This window comes from Amblyomma maculatum, chromosome 6, assembly GCF_055883805.1.
Source record: "Amblyomma maculatum isolate TAMU_Amacu chromosome 6, ASM5588380v1, whole genome shotgun sequence".
Lineage (NCBI taxonomy): Eukaryota > Metazoa > Arthropoda > Arachnida > Ixodida > Ixodidae > Amblyomma > Amblyomma maculatum.
In genome coordinates this window covers 5,741,573-5,760,349 of record NC_139349.1, presented here as the reverse complement: position 1 = coordinate 5,760,349, position 18,777 = coordinate 5,741,573, and the positions used below count along the sequence as shown (strand labels likewise).

Genomic DNA, 18,777 nt, shown 5'->3' with positions numbered 1-18,777 from the left:
TGACACTCTTCTGAAATGCCAAGCGTCTGACGTAGACTCTGCAATGCGGTGTTGGTGCGTGTGGCGCTTTTCTTGTCGCTCTAAATTGATTGATTGAACGTCCTTTATTGAATAGGAAGGTTCATGGCCATAGATGGGGGTAAAGGGAAGTAGGCAGAATCTTCATTGTTTGTACAGGTCGTCACTCAAATCATATTGCTTTGACCAGGCCACTAAGGGAGCCATACTTGGCAAGTATCATCTGTGTGTTAGCATCAGTTTCTAGAAGGGAACGGTGGCGTCCAGTAGAAAAAGCAGGGCAATCCCAGAGTAGATGAGATATGCCGCTGCGCGAGAGTCGTACAGTGGGGGCACGTTATCATTTCCTCTGTATACTGACGCCAGCGGACCATAATACGTAGCGTGTAAGCCGCATGGGCGATGAGCTTATTCAAGAAGACTTCTTGACTTCGGGTGAGGTGGGTTTTTCGCGTAAAAGGTGGGTCTGGTGTGGCCACCTGCATGCGATGCTGACTGAGGCTACGAAGACTGGTCCGAGTATAGTGCATAAGGGCAAGAGAAGGGGTTAGTTGCCCGCTCAAGGTCGAGTAAGGATGAAGCAAGGGTGGTGGGGTAGTAAATGTGGACATCCCACCTGCCAAGGCAACCGCAGCGTGTGCCGCCGCTTTGCCCCCTGATTCTTCCGAGTGACCTGGGGTCCACTGAATAACAACAGTTTTGGTAGCGAGTTGGTGGCGTTTAAGGAGGCGCTGTATGGCCGTAGCAGTTGCATCTTGCGAACCCGGAGTAGCGATTTCCTTGTAAGCTTCATAGGAATCACTTAGTAAGAATACGTATTGAATCAGTTCCGGTGCAAGGCACTCCTGACAAGGCTCCCCAAATCGCAAGGAGTTCAGCATGAAGAGGGGTACCTTAAGGTAGGTGGCTGGCATAAGCGCCTGAAAAGGAAGGGGTGTCATCGCATACCGAACCTATAGATGCAAATTTGCTTGTAATCGAAGCGTCGGTGTATATGTCAGTCGTATCAGGGATTCGCTTTTCTCGGTGATGGGCAGCGAGGAGCTCCCTGGGAATGACGAAATCGCGGTTTATAGTTCGGCGATGGAGGAGTGTGACCACTGGCATCTCCCAAGGGGGAAGAGATGCATATAGGGCTGGTGTTTTGTCGTTACGATGTTCATCCAGGCCAGCAGGTGACTGTATGCGCTATCCGTATCAAATGAAACGCGAACACACAAACATTGCTGCTGTAGATGAAATGCACGCGGGGTTCGTTTTGGTTTATGGGGTTTAGCGTCGAAAGCGACCCAGGCTATGAGAAACGCCGTATAGTGGAGGGCTCCAGAAATTTTGTGCACTGGTATCGCACAGCACACGGGCGCCTTACTTTTCGCCTCCATCAAAAAGCGGCCGCCACTTTCTATTCGAAACCGCATCCTTGGGCACACAAGTCGAGCGCGGGGCTAGTCTTCGCGCCTTCTGGTCAACTGCTGTGTGACTGTGTTTCCCTCAACTATATAGCATCTTTTTATGTCTTTTTTTATCGACGTCTATAGTGCGTGAGTCACTCTCTAACAGGCAGAGCAACTCGCGAGCTGGGTTTCTGTTCAGCTTGTTGCAAGCAACTGGTGGTATTAACATTGCGGCTATCTGCCGGCAGTTGCTCCTCTGTAGCGATGCTTAGACTGTAATTAAGGTCCCTCATAGAGGCATATATCTGTGATCTGGCTCGCTGAGGCACGCCTTAATACAGGGCTTACGTATAGTACAGCTACCGCTCTGTGCAGCAGGTCCATGTGAAGCCCTTGGCATGAACCGATATATCAGACCGAGAGAGCCTTTGCGTCGTTTATTCGTCGAATTGGGGCCTCTTACAACCGGAGACATAAATGCAGGCATGACGAACGAAAGCGCTCTTCTTCCAGACGCTGCAGTTTCCTCTCAAGTGGTAAAGGAGCTCCGGTATTCAAGGTTTCTGGACACGTAATCCCGGGCATCTGATGGCGGCCACCCTGCATGCACGGATTGGGAAAATGGGCCGTGCCGAGAAATCAAGACATGCCGAACTTCGTATACTGTCGTCGAAACGAATATGGACAGCATTAAAAGAAAAAGAGAGAGAGAGAGAGATGGGGAGGGGTGGCGTGAGGCAAAATTCACCCTTACGCGAACAGCTAAGCGAAATCTGGTAAATAAGCTCATGTGGCGTTGTTAAAGATTTTTTGTTTCTATTTTTCAGTCAGGTTCCGTGCGACCGAACGGCGTCGCTCATCCTCGGCACAACTAAAGTAAGATACAACTGAACAGTAGGCGAACTCTCTTATGAAATTTTACTAGCAAAATGTTAGAGGCGTGGAAATTCTTGTGCTTATAATTTGATGTGATGCTTAATTTGTTTAGGTAATCAGGAACGGTTTAACCGCTACTTTCCGCCATGGAGGGATTGCGTGTGGCGGTTGCTGCAGACGTGAGTAGTATCCGACTGTAGTACACTCCAGCACAACTCCGTCAATGGGAGTGAGAGTGGATTGCGTCAGTGAAGAGAGAAACTACGTCATCGCATTTTTCTTTCGTCACACTGGCCGAGAGAGATGAGAAAGGGCGAGAGGAGGAAGACTATAAGTGACGGACGCAATGGAGAGCTGGGAGGATGGAAAGGGCACAAGCGGTGTTTGAGGCACCGTGGCCCGGAGGAGACAATGAAAGCTGTGCGTATCTGGCGTTGGCGGGCGGGGGCAATTTTTAGAAGCCCACTCAGAAACGAACCACGCTTGCAGCATTCTCTGTTTGTGGGGAAGTCACTGCACCGACGAGTTGCAGTGCTTCTCCGTCGCCGTTTGCTGTGGTGCGAGCCAGCTTTTGTTTCGAAATCTTTTGTTTGTTCGTTTTTACGCCTTTATGTCTTGCTAGTTTGATGCGCTTTGTGCAGCGCTTTCAACCCGTCTCCCGGCCAGGTCCGCATCTCTTTTTTAATCGCTATTTGCTTCGCTCTGCGGGGGTCCTGGCGCTGGAATTTCCCGCCCGCTATTCGGTGCATGTGCGGGGCACAACGCAGTCAGCGTGCCGCCGGTGCCGGCCCATCTCTGCCGAAGTTGGTGGCTGGCGCGTAACGTGTGAGCCGCTCCGACGACGCACTGTTTTCTTCCAGCTGTCCGGCGTGGCGTAACGGGGAAGTGAAACATCTGTGGGTTTGCCTCGTGTGCGTCACGGTTTCTGGAATCGGTCAATGTGTGCGCGCGTTCGCAGCGATAGGTTTACGAGGAGCCTACTCCGGAGTAAACGGTAGACGGCATTCCCCTCCTATCCGCAAGCTAAATGTGTGGCCTAGGGCGCTCTTAAGAATGTCTTGCACCCGTCACGTGACGGAAATGAGCGCATTTACGGAAAGGGGGGGGGGGGGGGGGACAGTTTTCTCCATCCTCCTGCGGCAGGGTGACAAGTGCGGGCTGATCTGCATTTTACAGCGCACCTCTCGTTCCTAGCTTGAGCGGCGTCGCCATTGGCGTAACCACTGGGCAGCAGTACTTGACCTGTATCCATGCGTCGATGCCTCTCTCAGCTATATGTAGCTCTTACCTCTTCCGGTTGCTTCGAAAGTTTCATTTGAGATTAGCTTTCCATCTTTCGAATGTACTAAAATTTAACATATGGCTTGCATGCGTCGAGACTAACGTTTACTGCTTTCGATGGAATCGGAGTGCGCCCGTGTGCTGCACTATGTCGGTGCACGTTATAAGACCCCGGTGGTCAAAATAACAAAGAACTTTGCAATGTGTCACTCAGATGCCACCCGCCGGCGTGCGCTATCGTTCCAGCGGGCGTTATGCAACCGAATACGGCTGTCGAGGCAGGTGCTGTGCAGCGTGCCTGTCACAACCGGCCGCGCAGCGACACGAGCCGATACGCATCACGTTTGACTGCGGTCGTTTTAAATTGCGTAATTATTGGGCAAGCACCCTCGCAGCGTCCTCATCACGGTGGCGGCTGCCAAGCCGAGCGGCACTCGGAAGCAGCTGCCGTCGGAGGTAAGGCACGCGGCGCAGCTTCTATGCCGTGACTGCCGCCATGTAGTCCGCTCTCGGCGTCTACGTGCGCAGAGCTGATTCCGAGCTGAAAAGAAAAAAATAAAGTTATTTTAATAGATTGTCCGCACCCGTGCATAGCCCGCAGGGGACAAGTGTGCAATCCTGTAGTTGCTTTACATGTTTTTGTTAGCACAAAAAGTTTGGGCACTCATCACTAATTTTCATCTTTTAACAGAAACAACATTTAACGTCATTTTCGTGTTTCTGTGGCGGGAAACCGCGGTAGTCAATATCATTGTTATTTGTACGTCTGTCGGAGCATGCTATCACAGTGTCTTCGCGGTAGCTACTGGGGCCAGTTAGCACGCGTGCAGCCAGTTAGTCATGCGATGGCAGAAGTTCAGTCTCAGAAACTTCGAGATAGCGTCACGTTTGCCACGAACGGCTGCTAAGACAAAAGCGTGAAGATTGTTTGCATACCATAAAATTATCATTTCTTAAACCTGCGCAGCCTACGAACTGTATTCCTGAAAATCTGGTATATTTTCCGTCCTCGGCCGTCTCTTCATGGTAGGCGCGCAAACTCCGACTGCGATGAACCCCGCGCGCCGCGCACGTCTGCGAGACTGCGGACCTTGGAGGTGTCCCCGTGTATGGCCTATTTTGAGTGCCGCTCTCGCGGTGATATGCGGACACGGCGTCGCTTTCGCTCTTCAGGTGGTGCTAAAAATATGGCGGTCACCGGTGAGAACCGCCCTGTGCCGGGCGTGTATATATACTGCGCGGCCGTTTCATTTCTCGCGGTTAATTTTCACCCACTCATTGCAGGGCGCAGCTTTTGGGGGATGCAGGAGCTTGTGGTCAGCTTTTGGGGACTGCGAGAGTGGAGCCACCACTCGAAGAATGGCGTGGTGCAGATCAAATGTTGTCACTCATACATGAACGAACGTGTACCAGGTAATAGAAAAAGATGGCTAATCACAGTTTCTTTGCGAATGAGATGACTGCAAATGAGGATTCAAGTCTACATTGGGGCTCGCCCCGGCTGTTGCTAGCAGTGCCGCTGAGACGCATGACGTAACAAAGAGGTGGGGACCTAGGCGAAACTGTTAGGTAACAAGTGATAAATCCAGGGAGTCCGTTGTTGCAGCAACGTTCTTGTGGTAAGGATCGCCCCTTTTTTTCGTTGTCCCATTTCAGTTACTATGCGCTAACGCTTGCGCCAAATTCACACCTGTGCTCCAGAGTCCAGCGCTCCCTGCCGCGTTCGTGCCTAGCCTGTAAACGCTGGCGCACTGCCCGTGTCTCTCTCCGTTGTAGGCGTGAAAACATCCTTTTCAGCTTGCACTGCTGCTTCGGACTGTTATAGCCGGGACCAGTTTATTTAGACTGCGGTGAACGCGTGGTGCTTAAGGTCCAAATGTTTCCTGAAGCTGGACTGTCTTTCGTTCGCGCGGTGCCAGTATGCGCATTCATTTTCTAAACTTGGGTTGGCTCAGTGACATTTTTCGTGCATATATCAACTTGCGTATTGCGTATTGTTCTGTATTTGTGCGACCTTCGCAGTGACCCTACCAAGAGGGGCACAACCTGCTCCAACTCTTTAGGCCTACACGCATCTTTGTAGACACTTCTGGGGGAAATGAGGTTTGAAAATTATCGAGAAAAGCGCATCCGCTCCTGTCGCGCGCGACAGAAGGAAACTGGTGGGAGTGGCGCCATTCCCGCGCGTATACTGGACTTCGTTTCACAGTTGTGGCGATGGCGAAGGCGATTTTACGCAGTCATATGTCCTTGAGGAGCTGTCAGTTTATCATACTCTGCTTAACTATACCACACGTTCCGAAACTGCTTAATACTTAAAACTTTCAGGAATTATGCTTAATTTCCTTCAAAATAAAGGGCCCTACCTTATGAAAGAACTGCATTTTCATTGGCACCGTGTTGAGCCATCCTAGGGGTAGGGCACTAAGGGTAAGGTAAAACTTGATGCATCTGAAATCAACTGCAGTGTCGCATTTCACTCAGCGCGTGGCGGTTTATTTTTCTTTTAGGAAAGTGCACCTATCTTGTTTGCTTTTCTTGTGGGTATGCCAGCGTGGTCAGCTCTCCTAGAGCATCCCTGCCTCCTTTGCACACGCGAGGTGTCCTAATTCTCAGCACATGCAGGAAATTAAGCACAAGCTGACAGAGATAAAAGCTCACCCCAGCAAAAAGTCTAGCGCCTCTGAGAACGTATACGCTGGGAACTACGCGTTTTTATACTTCAAACTTCTGGAGTTACTAATAAAAACTGAAGTTCTACATGTATAGGGCGCTGGACGTGTGTGTATATACTACTTAATTTAACAGGCGTTGATGATTGGGAACAAAAAACACACAACAATGTATTAGCTGGTAACCTAGAATAGGCAGTGCACTGGCAAGCTCTTCAGAGGGATGAACTACATCTCCAACCTACCTTCACGTACATTCAGTGGCCCGGTAGCCAAGGGGGGAATTTTCAAAAGCCTTCAAAAGAACCGAGAGGGCGCAATGTTTAAGGGTTCAGTGCGTCGCGTCCTGCGCAATGCGATAGGGGTTCAAATTGTTTTCAGTTGGGAGACAATCCTGCGCAGCATGCCAGTGCGGTCGCTATACGCATTTACTTTAGTGGCTGAAGCGATAATTCATTGGTACATGACGTCTGAAATTTCTAACGGTATATGCAGCTGTGAGCGAGCAGCTTTGCGCTTGCATGGCAAATATTTTTTTTTTTCTTGTTTTGTAATTCCCGGGGTGAAATCAGAAGGAACAATCCTTACCTCTCTTCGCGGTTACAGGGCGCATTTTCGCATTTCTGTATAAAATCGCGCTCTGTGATTACGGGGATAAGGCGAAGGTGGCAATATGGGAGACGGGAACAGGGCGGAGCACAGGACTGGAATTTCTCTTCTTACGTGGGTGTCGGAGTCTGTCCGGATTGGATATTTCACTCACTCGGTAATGTCCGGGTGGGACAAACATTGTGCACTGCCATTCCACAGCGCGTGTTGTAACTCTGGTAGTCTCTCGTGTGACGCCCTCGTCCGAGTAGGTGCTCTAATTGTTCGATTTGTTAACGACTTTAACGGTAAGCGGGTTTGGTCGAAAAAGGAGTATTTGTTGTGTCAACTACTCTTTTGAACAGGAAGGTCGCGGATGTGAATATTGTGCGTAACATGCAGTTCCCTCGGATTGAAACTTTGGATGATTCTCCTAGCAGTTGCAAGGCACGCGTCGTCTAGTCTGTTTCTTTCGGTTGAGGGATAATCCAGCTTCGTGAGCCATGGCATGCCGTTAGAGTGTTTCTACAGTGGTTTGTTATCGTTAACCAGAATCAGGGGTCGTATATCGTAACGATTCATCTTGTTTTCATTTTCTACGGGCACCTGTCATTCATCGCTGCTCCTGACTTCCCGCTGGCCGGGAGCAGGATTGCGCCCGAAAAACTACTTACCTGTTTAATGCGTTTCGCGCACATGTCACACCGCTGCCGACGCCAATGACGGAGCATGACAATGCGTTCGGCGCACATACCTGACAAAAGTTTATCGGCGTTAACCCCGTCCCGGGAAAGACGATATGCCCGGGATGCGGGACAGATCGGACGAGTTTCGGTACCAGTTTCCCGGACAGCCGCGGTCGATTTTAAGCAAGACGAAATTAATGCCTCGAAAATGCGGCCTCTATGTTAAGCTCGCTGCAAGAAAAAGGCTAGACTACGTTGTCCTGTAGTGAGCCAGCCGTTACACACTCCTTCACGGTGACTATGCATGCGCCTACGTTTCGCTTTTAGAATCCATAGGTTTGCCCTGTGTCATCAGTTAGCGGGTATCCGCGACGAGTCTAAGTAATTCTGCAGCGGCATCCTCTTGACATCTACCCTTTTCATGATCCGCTAATCCTAATCACTCCAAACCTCTGTACGTTCTCGCCCCTTGTGCGCACCGGCAGGTGAGACTGGGCGAATGCCGTATATGCCTGATTTGCAACGGAGCCTGGCCAGTCGGAGGTGTGCAGAAGTGGTCCCGACAAATCGGCGCGCCGTCGTTGGGACAGTCACTTGTCGCAGCGGTCCATCGGATAGTCAATAAATGTGCACAGTACATATACGTGACTTGTACGGCTCCACTTTAGTCACTTCAATGCACATCTTAATCCATCTCTCGATTTCTCATTCACGGTGCAGAAATATAGGCTTTTTACGGCCAGATCACGGGATAGCGCCTTTCCCTTTCCTTTCCCCGCCCTTTGTCTACTGCGTCTTTGATGACTTCACCGCTGAGGCAGGCATCGCTGCGGTGAAAATACACTTCCGCTGGATCAAATTTTCCTCTACGCAGGAGACCTAATTGGGTAATTTAAGCAACCGCTCCGGTGTACTAAACAAGTTGTAGCACCCAACAGTCGCGGGAGGCTGTCACAAACAATTTTTGGGCATCGTCGAAACGTGAATCTCCGCGGCAACACCGGCGGCAATTGAGTAGTCTTTTCTCGCTCGGTTTCGCGGCCCCCACGCGCTCTGCGTGCGGCCATGACACGTGGCTACCACTGCGGCTCGCTGTGGTGGGCGAAGGGGAAACACGAAGCCGCTGCTCTGTCAACCTCTAAATTTAGGAGGGGGTCCTGCCTGCCCGTGAACTCACCGGTCTCTCCCCTACCTATGCATTCGTTCGTGCCATTTTTCTCTCCTCTCCCTGTTCGCTCTTTCTCCAGGCGCAGCCCTCCAAAACAGAACTCCTTTTCGCGACCACCAGTCGAATCGTGGGTCTCCTGTGGAGCGAACCACTATTTTGGCGCTCTGTGTGGCCTTAAAGCGTACGGAACTCACGTGCCTCTGTTGCGTTTGCCGTCACGTCAAGTCTGGTTTCGCCGGCCTCTTCATCTCGTCCTTGCTCTTGCCGGTACTCATGTCCTTCCTTTTGCGGAAACAAGGACGCTTCTGGTGAAGTTTCGATCGGCACTTCCGGAAACAAAGCGGCCTTTCGGGTGTATTCGTCGCTTAGTGCCGCGGCGTCTTATCGCTAGCTTGACCTGTAGTCCCGTGCGGGAACTTCCGAGGTGGCCAGCCTGTTGAAGACTGTTCGCTCGTCGAGCCGTGGAGTGCGTTGTGCTCTGTGTGTGCAGACGTTACTGTGCCGCTTGCTGGCAGTAGTCACCGATCAGGTCGGAAGTGTTCGCCAATCTCTGGCAGCCATGATACTCGCCCTGTGGAAATCCTACTACTACAAGGTACGTACTCACCAGTTCTGCTCTTGCAAATCCAGTCGGTGATCCGGAGCATATTTTATTGCTCATAGGACCGAAATTCATGTTCCAATGGGCGTTTGTTCCTATAGTCGTGAACTGGACTTTCCCAGCACCACGGTTGATTGTATGCTGCCGCGAAGATTCAGACCGATGCTCTGTATCACCACCTGGAATGCGCCATTATGCCCCATTAGCGCACGCAGCTTTAGTTGTGTGTGCTGTCATTCGATAATACCTCTAGTAGCGCAGAAAATACAGCCTGCGGAAAAGAAATAGGCGATGATTATTCTGCCGACACGTGGGATAATACTCCCGGCCCACCTCTGATTGCCTACAGCGATGTTTTACGAAGCTAGATAATCTTCAGTCCTGCCGCGGTAGCTGAGTGGTGCTCGACTGCTAAACACAAAGATGCAGGATCGAATGCCGGTCGCAGCGGCCGGTTTTCGATTGAAATGAAAAACAGGGTGTGCTGTGCGATGTCAGTGCACGTTTAAGAACCCCAGGTGGTCGATATTTTCGGATGCCTCCGCTACGGCGCCTCTCATAGCGAGTTGCATTGGGACGTTAAACTTAGATAATCATGCCAGTCGAATACTAATACCCAGTAGTCCAACTATTTGTCGCAGTTGGCACTAACTGTTGTCGATTGCGTCTCATTTTGGTTGTGTCGAGCCGAATTTGGATGCCTGGCACTCCGAAGCACTCAATAGCCAGGATAGGCCGCAAGAAATAACAAATGGACTACTCTCGAGCTGCAGCCGGCCACTGGCAAGAGCCATCCTGATCCAGCTCTCCAAATTTTGGATGTTACCCCGGGAACATCGACTAAACGTCCGAGTGCCTCATGCTGAACCGCAGAGACAAAATTCATGAAATTACGCGCATACACACAGAGCGTTTCTCATTTGCAGCTTCGTCTGCTCTTTTTTTGCTGACGTGCAGCCGAGCAAGGGGGTTGTGTCGCGGCAGCAGAACACTCGAGCAGACGACAACACTACAATGGGGGATGCTCTGTGCGCACTGTCATTCGTGCATTTCGTCTCTGCGGTCCAGCGTTGGGCGCTGAACTACAACCTGATCTATGCTTCCGTGATGTTAGTATTAGTAAATGTTTGGAGGGTTGTACATCTTCTGGCAGCGCCGGAAATGAATCGGGAGAATCCGGGTCACGAAAAGCGCAGAAATATTGATGTAGCTAATCAGAGGACGAGTCCTGGAATAATTGCACCACGGAACTTATTCTGTGCCGGCGGAAAGACACTTAAAAATAGAGGGGGGTGTGTATCCAAGGAGGGGCATATAACTGCAAGCGTTCCTCGGAAGCATGACCCCAAATTTAATTGGCGCTACCTTCGCGCACAAGACGCGGTTAGGGCCAGGAAAGTATTTAGAAGATAATTGTTTTACATGTCAAGAGTGCGATAGCAATAAAGACTGAAGTCCGCTCGGCCAGCTTCTCCTCCTCTGTCATTGCCGCTGATACTTCAGCGGCATACTTGCGTGGTCGCTTGCTCCTCTTGCGGGGCTTGTCTACCCTGTCGTTGATTCTGGCCCCATTTCGACCTGGAGCTGTCTCCACGCAACCAGCTCGGCCATGTCACGCTGAAACCGCCTCCATGCACGTTCGGCCATGTCACCCCGTCGACGAGCCAACGAGTGGCGAAGCAGCCGGGTTACTCCGCGATAGCATAACAGCCTCCTTAGAGCGGAAACCAGGGAGTTTTGTGGCGGTGTCACAAAATCATGAATCGTTTGCATGGAGCGTGACATCACTTTAACAGGACACAATGGCCGCGAGCACGGCTCTAACCCTCGTCTGCGCGAATAAATTAGCTTCTCTGTGGTTGCTGCGTTGGACTATTACGCGCGACCTAACATCTCGCTTTTTAGGCTGCTGGTCTCCCGCGCTTGCCGTGGTGCAGGAGGGGACCTCCTTCTAAGCCCAGTCTTACGATCAGTCACTCTCCTTGTGCTTTGGGTGTCATCATCCTCATGAACTTCCATCCCTGCGCAAGTCGGTCTGAAAGCACGAACACACCAACCCGAACTCCTAACACCTCCACCCTACCTCCCCCTTTATATATAAGCCCAAATTTGAACGCGTAGACGCTTTGTCCACATCATCAAAACAGGCGCTTCGAAACGCAGTATCACGAGCGTGCAGCAGATCGCACAAAACGGAGGGAGCTAGAACCAACAACTTCACTTGTCATTTGTGCGGATCAACAAAGTTAAAACATCAAATGAATCGTATATTGTCTACGGTCAGTGGTAATTACAGGGCAATTACCTTTTCTCCCATGAACCTTTTAATAGTATCCCATTAACGCACGCCACGTCAGCAGTTGGCGACACATCATCACTGTGTTCTTGAAAGCTGCTTTTCCTGGCAAGAAGTACAGTTTTTGCCAACCTTTCCCTTTCAGGCAGGTGACTCTTCTCGCACACTGGGTGCTCTGTATAAATCATCATTTCTGGAGTGATGATGGCGGAATGATGGCTTTTCTTTTTTTTTTTTTATTGCGAAAGCAATACTCAAGGTTTCGTGCCTTCAGCGTGGCGCGGCCGCACCCACGTGACACCTGGGGGAGAGCTGGGCTATCAACTCAAGCGGTCGGCGTAGCGCGGCCGCACATCACACCCCATGTGACACTAGGATGAGAGCTGGGCACGATCGTACGGCTTGGTTAAAGCGGGGCTTTATATGTGGGCTGGCAGGAGCTGCCAACTTGGGTCTCTCGTTTCACATGGAACGATTATGTCAGAATCAGCCTGCCAAGACCCTGGTATACACGTTCCACTCCATCCACTACGGCACGTTCATACGGCTTGGTTAAAGTGGGACTTTATATGTGGACTGAGGAAGAAGTAAAAGAGAAGAACGCTCGGTCACCCGCAGCTAGTGCTTTCGCTCAATATTTGGTTCAGCAGCGTTGAACTCTTGTAATTTTATTTTTCTTTCGAGACGTTCGTGGCGTGCAAATGTCGCGTAAGATGCTTACGAGGACAGATCCTGTAAAATGTCTGAAACATGCACTGCAGACGATAGTTTGTCGCCCCTTACCGTCCTAGGATTTTTTTTTTTTTTTTGTATTTAGTATTCCGCTGGTGAACGTTCAGCTGGAAAGACAATAGTATTTTTGTTGCCCTTATTTCTGCTATGACTGCGCGATATCTCGCATTGTTGTCTGAGTACTAAAACTACTTTAAGTGTCAGTGTTCAGTTATCGCGGTAAAGAATATAAAGGGGACTTTTTATATTGTAATTTCGCTTGCCGCTCGCGAGGGCAACAGAAGCAATCCTGATCTTTAAACACCGCCTCAGACAACCTTTGACAGGCTGTGCGGGTCCGAGTTAGTTTAGTTCTATCAGGGAAGATGAGCAATTGTTTCCTGCGCGGTGTCTCGACTTGCGTGCCGCAGCTCGCTGCCAAGCCAGGAATGTACGTTAAGGTGCGCAGAGGCCGAACCCATCGGATGGCCCAGTCGACTGAACGCAGTCCCGGATATATATAGTATATACATTTAGTGATGCAACCTCCGGCGAATGCGCATGACAGCATTCGCAATGCACCACTGCGTTGTTCGCTGCCTGCTGCTCTCACAACCACGGCGCAGTCTGTCTGGTGCAGACGTTTGCGCGTCGGCATATATGGCAACCCCAACACATTCAAATGCCTGCGTCAGAAGCGAGAAGGGGAGGAGGATTAAGTGAACATATTCGTGTCGTGCGCCTAAATATGGCTCAGCGGTGGAGCCGCTTACGTTGCGTGCTCCACCTAATTTATATGAAGCAAACTTGAAGACACTTTTTGCGCTGATAACATCGTTTTGTAATTTCCGGAATTGTTCATGCCTTCCTTAAAACCTCAGTCCGACTGCAGGCTTATTATTCTTTCGAATTTTCGTTCCGAATGTCTTGGATGTTGACAACGCAGCGTCGCGTGTTGGAACCACCCATGCGCAACCAACTCATAGCCTTCGCTGACCTTGATCAAGGCCAAACACGGCGTGTATTCGGCACCCTTTTTTACTGCCTTGTTGCTGTGGGGGTGAGGCTGTACCGCCCGGGCGAGTCATGGCTGTGGGCTTGAACGAAACCGGTGTTGTGCGAACGCCTTATCTGCAGTGTTTGTGTGCTTTCCTGGTGAAGTTCACGGGGTTTCGCGTACTTTTCGCAAACCTTTCCCCCGTAGCCCGAACGTAACTTGGATGTGCGCCTGATGGTACACTATACTTCTTTCTAGTCTTCCGCGACGCCCTTCACGCCGGATATCCGCTGTCTGGTGTGAAAGAAAAAAGTGCGCTCGTTTTAGAAGCCCCTTCATGAAGCAGATGCCGTGAGCTCCGTTGCTTGCGCGTCGGTGTGTGGCTTCTCTCAGCTTCGCAAAACGCACACGCGCTGATAGTGACCACCTGCTGCAAAAGCGGATGTCCTGTTTGTGAGAGCGATGAACGTGTGCAGCTATTTTGCGGCGCTGCGTCACGAACGTGAAAAGTGTGCTCGAAAGGGGATCAGTCTAAGCACGTGTTTTTGCATTGTGCGCCGCGTCGAAGCCTTATAACGTGGCCACCAGTGAAAAACGCTGGGATACATTAGCCAGGGATGGTTCAAAACTTCCAGGTAGGATAACTCGGTCTTGATTTTTCGTATTTGTTTCGGTGTCTCTTCTTCCTCAGTGGGCAGTGTTTCCCTGAGTACGACAACAATCTCTCTGCTTGACGCCTGTGAAGTCTATAATTATTCCACTAAGCCGCTTGTGTCGTAGATTTGTGCATTTTGTTTCACTTCAGTTCATTCGTAGGAGCGATTCGAAAACGCAATGATCCGCAAACGTCGGGTTGTTGTGCCCGATTCTGGGAAATCACCGGGGCAGCAGTATTATCCGATATTCGTCACGTTCATCATTTCCTCCTTCTTTATTTTACTAGACAGCTGCACGTTATGCATGCCACAACCACCACGAGCTGCTGCCGATCCTTTAATTTCGATACTGCGGCATATGTATAGAGCCGTGCTCGTAAACAACGCATTTAACAGAACAAGACGGCACACATGTGCTGCACTGAACGACACCGTATGTAGCGTCGTGTATACGGCGCTGCGCTGTCAGTTTTTCTAGTCTGAATAAGCAGGCAGTTCAGAATGTGAGTGGAAGAACACATGGTTCATAATTAACCGTGGAGTTTCTCAAAGGCGCCTAGAGAGAAAAGAAAGGTTGCTGACTGGGCAAAGTTTTTATGCTTTTTTTTTTCTTTTTTTTAGGCGCTTCGTCCAGCAGCAGCCTCCAACTGTGCACCATTGACTATTCCACTAGTAAACGTGTATCGCTCCGTGAATAAATTGTAAGTGAATTTTTTGCATTAGACTAGTGTGAGAATTAGCAGAGAATTCCTAGGCGGTTCACCTCAAGAAAAGCCGTATTCCTGCAAGTGGCTTTGGGCCACTTGCTTGCTCGACAAAGGCTCACACTTCCCGGCATTCTTGAGGTAGATGAACCACTTGATCTCTAGGTGCAATTGAGATACTCCATGGCTCTAATTACAGCGCTGTATGAAATTCCCCTGACGGCTCGTGTTGCCTGTCGATGATGGTCACACTTTTTGCGTCCGGTACTACCAGCCGGGGCAGGTCCTGCGCGGGCGCATGTCGTGTCCGCGCTGGCAGCCGAAGGCCGCGGCGAACGGCGGGTGGTTACGCATGGCTACGTTGATGCGTGCCCGAGCAGGCGCCTCGCCGAAGCTCACGCGCTCGGCTCCATGGTTTCGTTCACATTGTCCAGCCGCGTGCAGCACGTAGAAAAGCTGCTCGAACGTGTGGCCCGCCACGGGGCTATGGCGCTCGCGCGCTGCATCCGGCGACAGCGCAAGGCGGCGCAGGTAGCGCGCGTACAGCGGCGCCAGCAGCAGACTGTCGGCCACTAGCGCCCCCATGTCTCGTACAATGTCCACCTCCTGCGAGAGCCAAGCGGTAGAATCCGATGCGGCTGTTGCTGCTTTGGCCTAAAACAGCGTTCGTTCATGACGCATTTCTCGTACCGCGTGCATTCTGCACGTATTTCTATGAAATGCCACCGTAAAGCAATTTCCGCAAACATGATAATGCGCACATGCCGTCTGAATGGCAAGTGTATGTTAATAATGTGTAATACCGAAACGGCCGATAGCCATGGCCTACGGCGTCCTCACGTGGCAGGGTTTTGAGCTGCTTTCATAGAAACTTTGCTCCCGCTGAATTCTACGCAGTTGCCCGAAAAGTATGGATCACGAGTCGAATGACATTGGCCAGCTCTCGGCTCTATGCGTTGCGTTAGGCCAAATGCACACATAGGCGCACACAGCACGCGACTGAGCGGTTCCGTTTCGCTTCTAAACAACCGAGAAACCTCACGTGCTCTGCCGTCGCCAAATGATCGATGCTTTTCGGCGTGTGTATCGGCGGAAATGAATTGAGCCAGAACATAATGTCTACAAAGACGCAGCACGACACGCCCTCTGGGGACGCTGCTTTGCCGTCAGATATGCAAAGGGATGCCATTTGATCATCAACAACAACATGCTGCGGTTACGGTGGGCAATCCATGCCGGTCACTTTGCGCTCTGACGCTAGCCACGAGGAGGTAGATGAGGAAGCTACACGTGGCTGCGCTATAGGTGTTTGGTTTCCAAATGTCTGCGCTGGCCTGTGGCTGTGCTGTTCCTGGAAGGGTTTCCCCATGAGCTTCCCCCCTGAAGAATTCCTGTTGTGGGCTACTGCTGTACTTCGACTTGCATGACACTGGTGACCGTTGTGGCGGACCAATAGGTCGGCAAAGCTATACTGCTTGAGCCGTTACTGAAGGTGAGCCGTTGTGTAACTAAAATATGTTGCGGCTGAGAGAAGCAGCTGAACTAAAGGGAAGGAAAAATGGAGGGAAACTGAATCTGAAGCTGCGGGAAAAGCTAGCCGACTCGCAGAGAACGCCACTCTGGTTACCGACTCCCGTCACCAACAAGGAGGGATTTCTGTGGCGTAATCGCTAATCCAGCATCAAGTCGTGGTTGATGCGGATGACGTCAGAATCGCGCTTCCAACGCCCGGCATCGACGTAAACATATAGACGGAGTAAAAACAGGCAGCGACGGCAACGCTGACCAATGACGGCAAGCCGTAGCCCAGTTTTAGCTAGTAATTTTCATTGGTGTGGTTAATGCACGTAGTGCCACCTGCCGCATAGAATGCTGATAGAGGCTATGCACAGTGTACCATCATGGTACCCCTGGCGCTACGTGGCGCCCCGCGGATGAATGTTGCTCACCTTGTCTAGTAAGGCCTGCATGGCTGCCTTGTATTGGGCGAAAAAGCAGTCCTTGAGCACACCGAAGCGCTTGTAGGTGGCGGTGCTCCACCAGTTGCGGATGCGGCTTCGGTGGTCCACCCAGGCGCCCCGCTCGTCCACGGCCTCGAGCAGGCCGCGCAGCAGGAACGGAGTCACGACCGGCTCCAAGGCTGCATCCACCGTCTGCGACAGACCGCGCGCCACCACCCCGTACGGCACGAACAGCTGGTTGCGGCCCTGGACGAATTCGTAGTTCGGACGAAGGCTGCTCACGTGGTACCTGCGTAACGAGAGGACAGAGGCAGCCCGGGAAGGCGGCTACTGGAAGCAGATTAATTATGTTTTAACGATTATAACAGACTAATTTTGATGCAGGGCGAGGTGCCTCTTTGAAGACTGAAGAAAGCGAATTGAAACGATTCGCAAACGGCAGGCACACTGCAGTGCTGCTATGGGACTCGCATCGATCGTCTCCTTCTGCTGGATATAGTTTGCTTTTATTCAGCCGCTATGGGAGGAACTGGCGCCGGATCCAGACTGGATTTGCTGGTTAACTGTACAAGTTCCCTGCCTCTGACTTGCGTTCTCGGTCCTTCAGTGTAATCTTTTGCATTGTCGGAATCCGTGTGTAGATGAGTAAGTAAGCATGTACCTCTTGTCTGCCGAACGCATTGCAGACCTACTCTGGCACGCTCAATGCGCACTAGCAACGCCCAGTGGACTCTCTCGGCGTACCTGTTGTCGAAGTCCCAATCCTGGCGGCCCACCGTCATCGGCTTGTAGTAGATGCGACGCGTGTGCGCCTGCATCTCGACGTAGCTGGTCAGAAGCCGAGCGCCGTCGAAGTAAGGTCCGTTGGGGTCGTAGTAGGCCGTCGGCACGTTCAAGTCGCGCACGGCGCCCATGAACACGAACTGCGCATCGGCGAGCTTCTCGCGCGCGATGACCCTTTCGACGGGGTTCAACCAAGACGCGTTCATCACGCGCTCGGACAGAAGCCGGCGCGTGTCGTTGAAGGCCTCCTCCATGAGCTTTTCCAGCGCGTAGTGAGTCTCCGCGCTCAGCGCCATGCTCAGGAAGACGCGCGTGCCGAACGGGAACAGCCGCTCCAACAGGCGGCCACACGCCTGCGGTCAGCTGCTGTCGCTACCTTGATACGGCAAAAGTGACGTTATCAAGAACAGAAAGCGCCGGCTCGCAGTCGCAAGCTTTGTCTGCGTTTCGTTACTTTTTATGACTGCTTCTGGAATGCTTGCCTATACCGCTTACTGCGTACACAAGGCAATTGACTGAAAGTCAGAACTTGCAGACCACATTACGAAGATAACTTTTGTCGATGGGGGGCCTGGCTGACATGGCGGCAATGCCCTAGCGGCGTCCTCGTTCGTAGACACTGCTTCGGATTGTCTACTGATCGAGGTTCACAGGACTCTCTCCATCAATACTCGCTACCAGCTTCTTCAGCTAATGACCACTCTAAGCCGCATTCGATGACCGAGCCGACGCGCCGGTTCACGTCGGGAATGGGGGATGCGTACCTGTAACCTGACCGAGCCTCCTCTGGCGGCGTTTTCGTGGCTGAGCGGCACCAGGAAAGCGGCGTCGTCGGGCAAGAGCGGCGACAGATGCACCATGAGTCGGTAGCCGACGTAGTTGAAGAGTGTCGTGCGTGAGCTGTTGTCCATGATTTCGGCCAAGTCCTGGAGGTACTCGCCGGCCCACACCTCGATGCTGTCCACGGGCTCACCGCTGCGCTCTGCAGCCCGCCAAAGCTTTATTGAGATAAAATCATCACAGTAGATCTTGTGAATAAATTGTATTGAAGACTTCTCGCATCAGGTTTAATTTTTCTGTTGTCAACTTTTTTGTGCTTATATTGTGTCTCCCCCTCTCTCTCGGTTCTGCGAGTCTCGCTGTGGCTGTGGCCAATACATATTGTTATGCTGCCTCCAAAGCTGATGTCAGCTCATCGCTAAACTTGTCTCGGTGAAATAAAAACAGCGCAACAACCCGTGAAGATGGTTTAGTTTGCTCTATGGGGTTCAACGTCACAAAGCGACTCAAGCTATGAGAGATGCACACCCAGTGAAGAAACCTTCGCGAAGTATGATTGGTGCTTTCCAAAAAGATCAGATTAGCGGCGCGCCTTTCTAGCGTTG

General features: G+C 51.4%; 2 protein-coding genes across 5 annotated transcripts in view; one reads left to right on the top strand and one right to left on the bottom strand.

The window, feature by feature from the left end:
• Positions 1-18,777, top strand: part of LOC146184976 (uncharacterized) — a 591,446-nt gene that overhangs the window by 530,131 nt on the left and 42,538 nt on the right. The window lies entirely within an intron of this gene.
• On the bottom strand, positions 13,255-17,736 carry LOC146184978 (endothelin-converting enzyme-like 1). Its single transcript, XM_084605929.1, has 3 exons — positions 17,354-17,736; positions 16,598-16,898; positions 13,255-15,254 (listed from the first exon to the last, which is right to left on the bottom strand). Exons 1-3 carry the CDS (start codon positions 17,686-17,688, stop codon positions 14,916-14,918), a joined length of 975 nt encoding a protein of 324 aa, XP_084462055.1. The 5' UTR covers positions 17,689-17,736; the 3' UTR covers positions 13,255-14,915.

Bases quoted from the DNA above. Each gene is read 5' to 3' on its own strand.
- LOC146184978 (XM_084605929.1), bottom strand. From the start codon at position 17,688: ATGGCGCTGAGCGCGGAGACTCACTACGCGCTGGAAAAGCTCATGGAG. The intron at 16,899-17,353 runs GTACGCCGAGAG...CTCGTTACGCAG, and splicing joins GATTGGGACTTCGACAACAG to GTACCACGTGAGCAGCCTTC. The intron at 15,255-16,597 runs GTGAGCAACATT...TGGCTCTCGCAG, and splicing joins TGCAGGCCTTACTAGACAAG to GAGGTGGACATTGTACGAGA.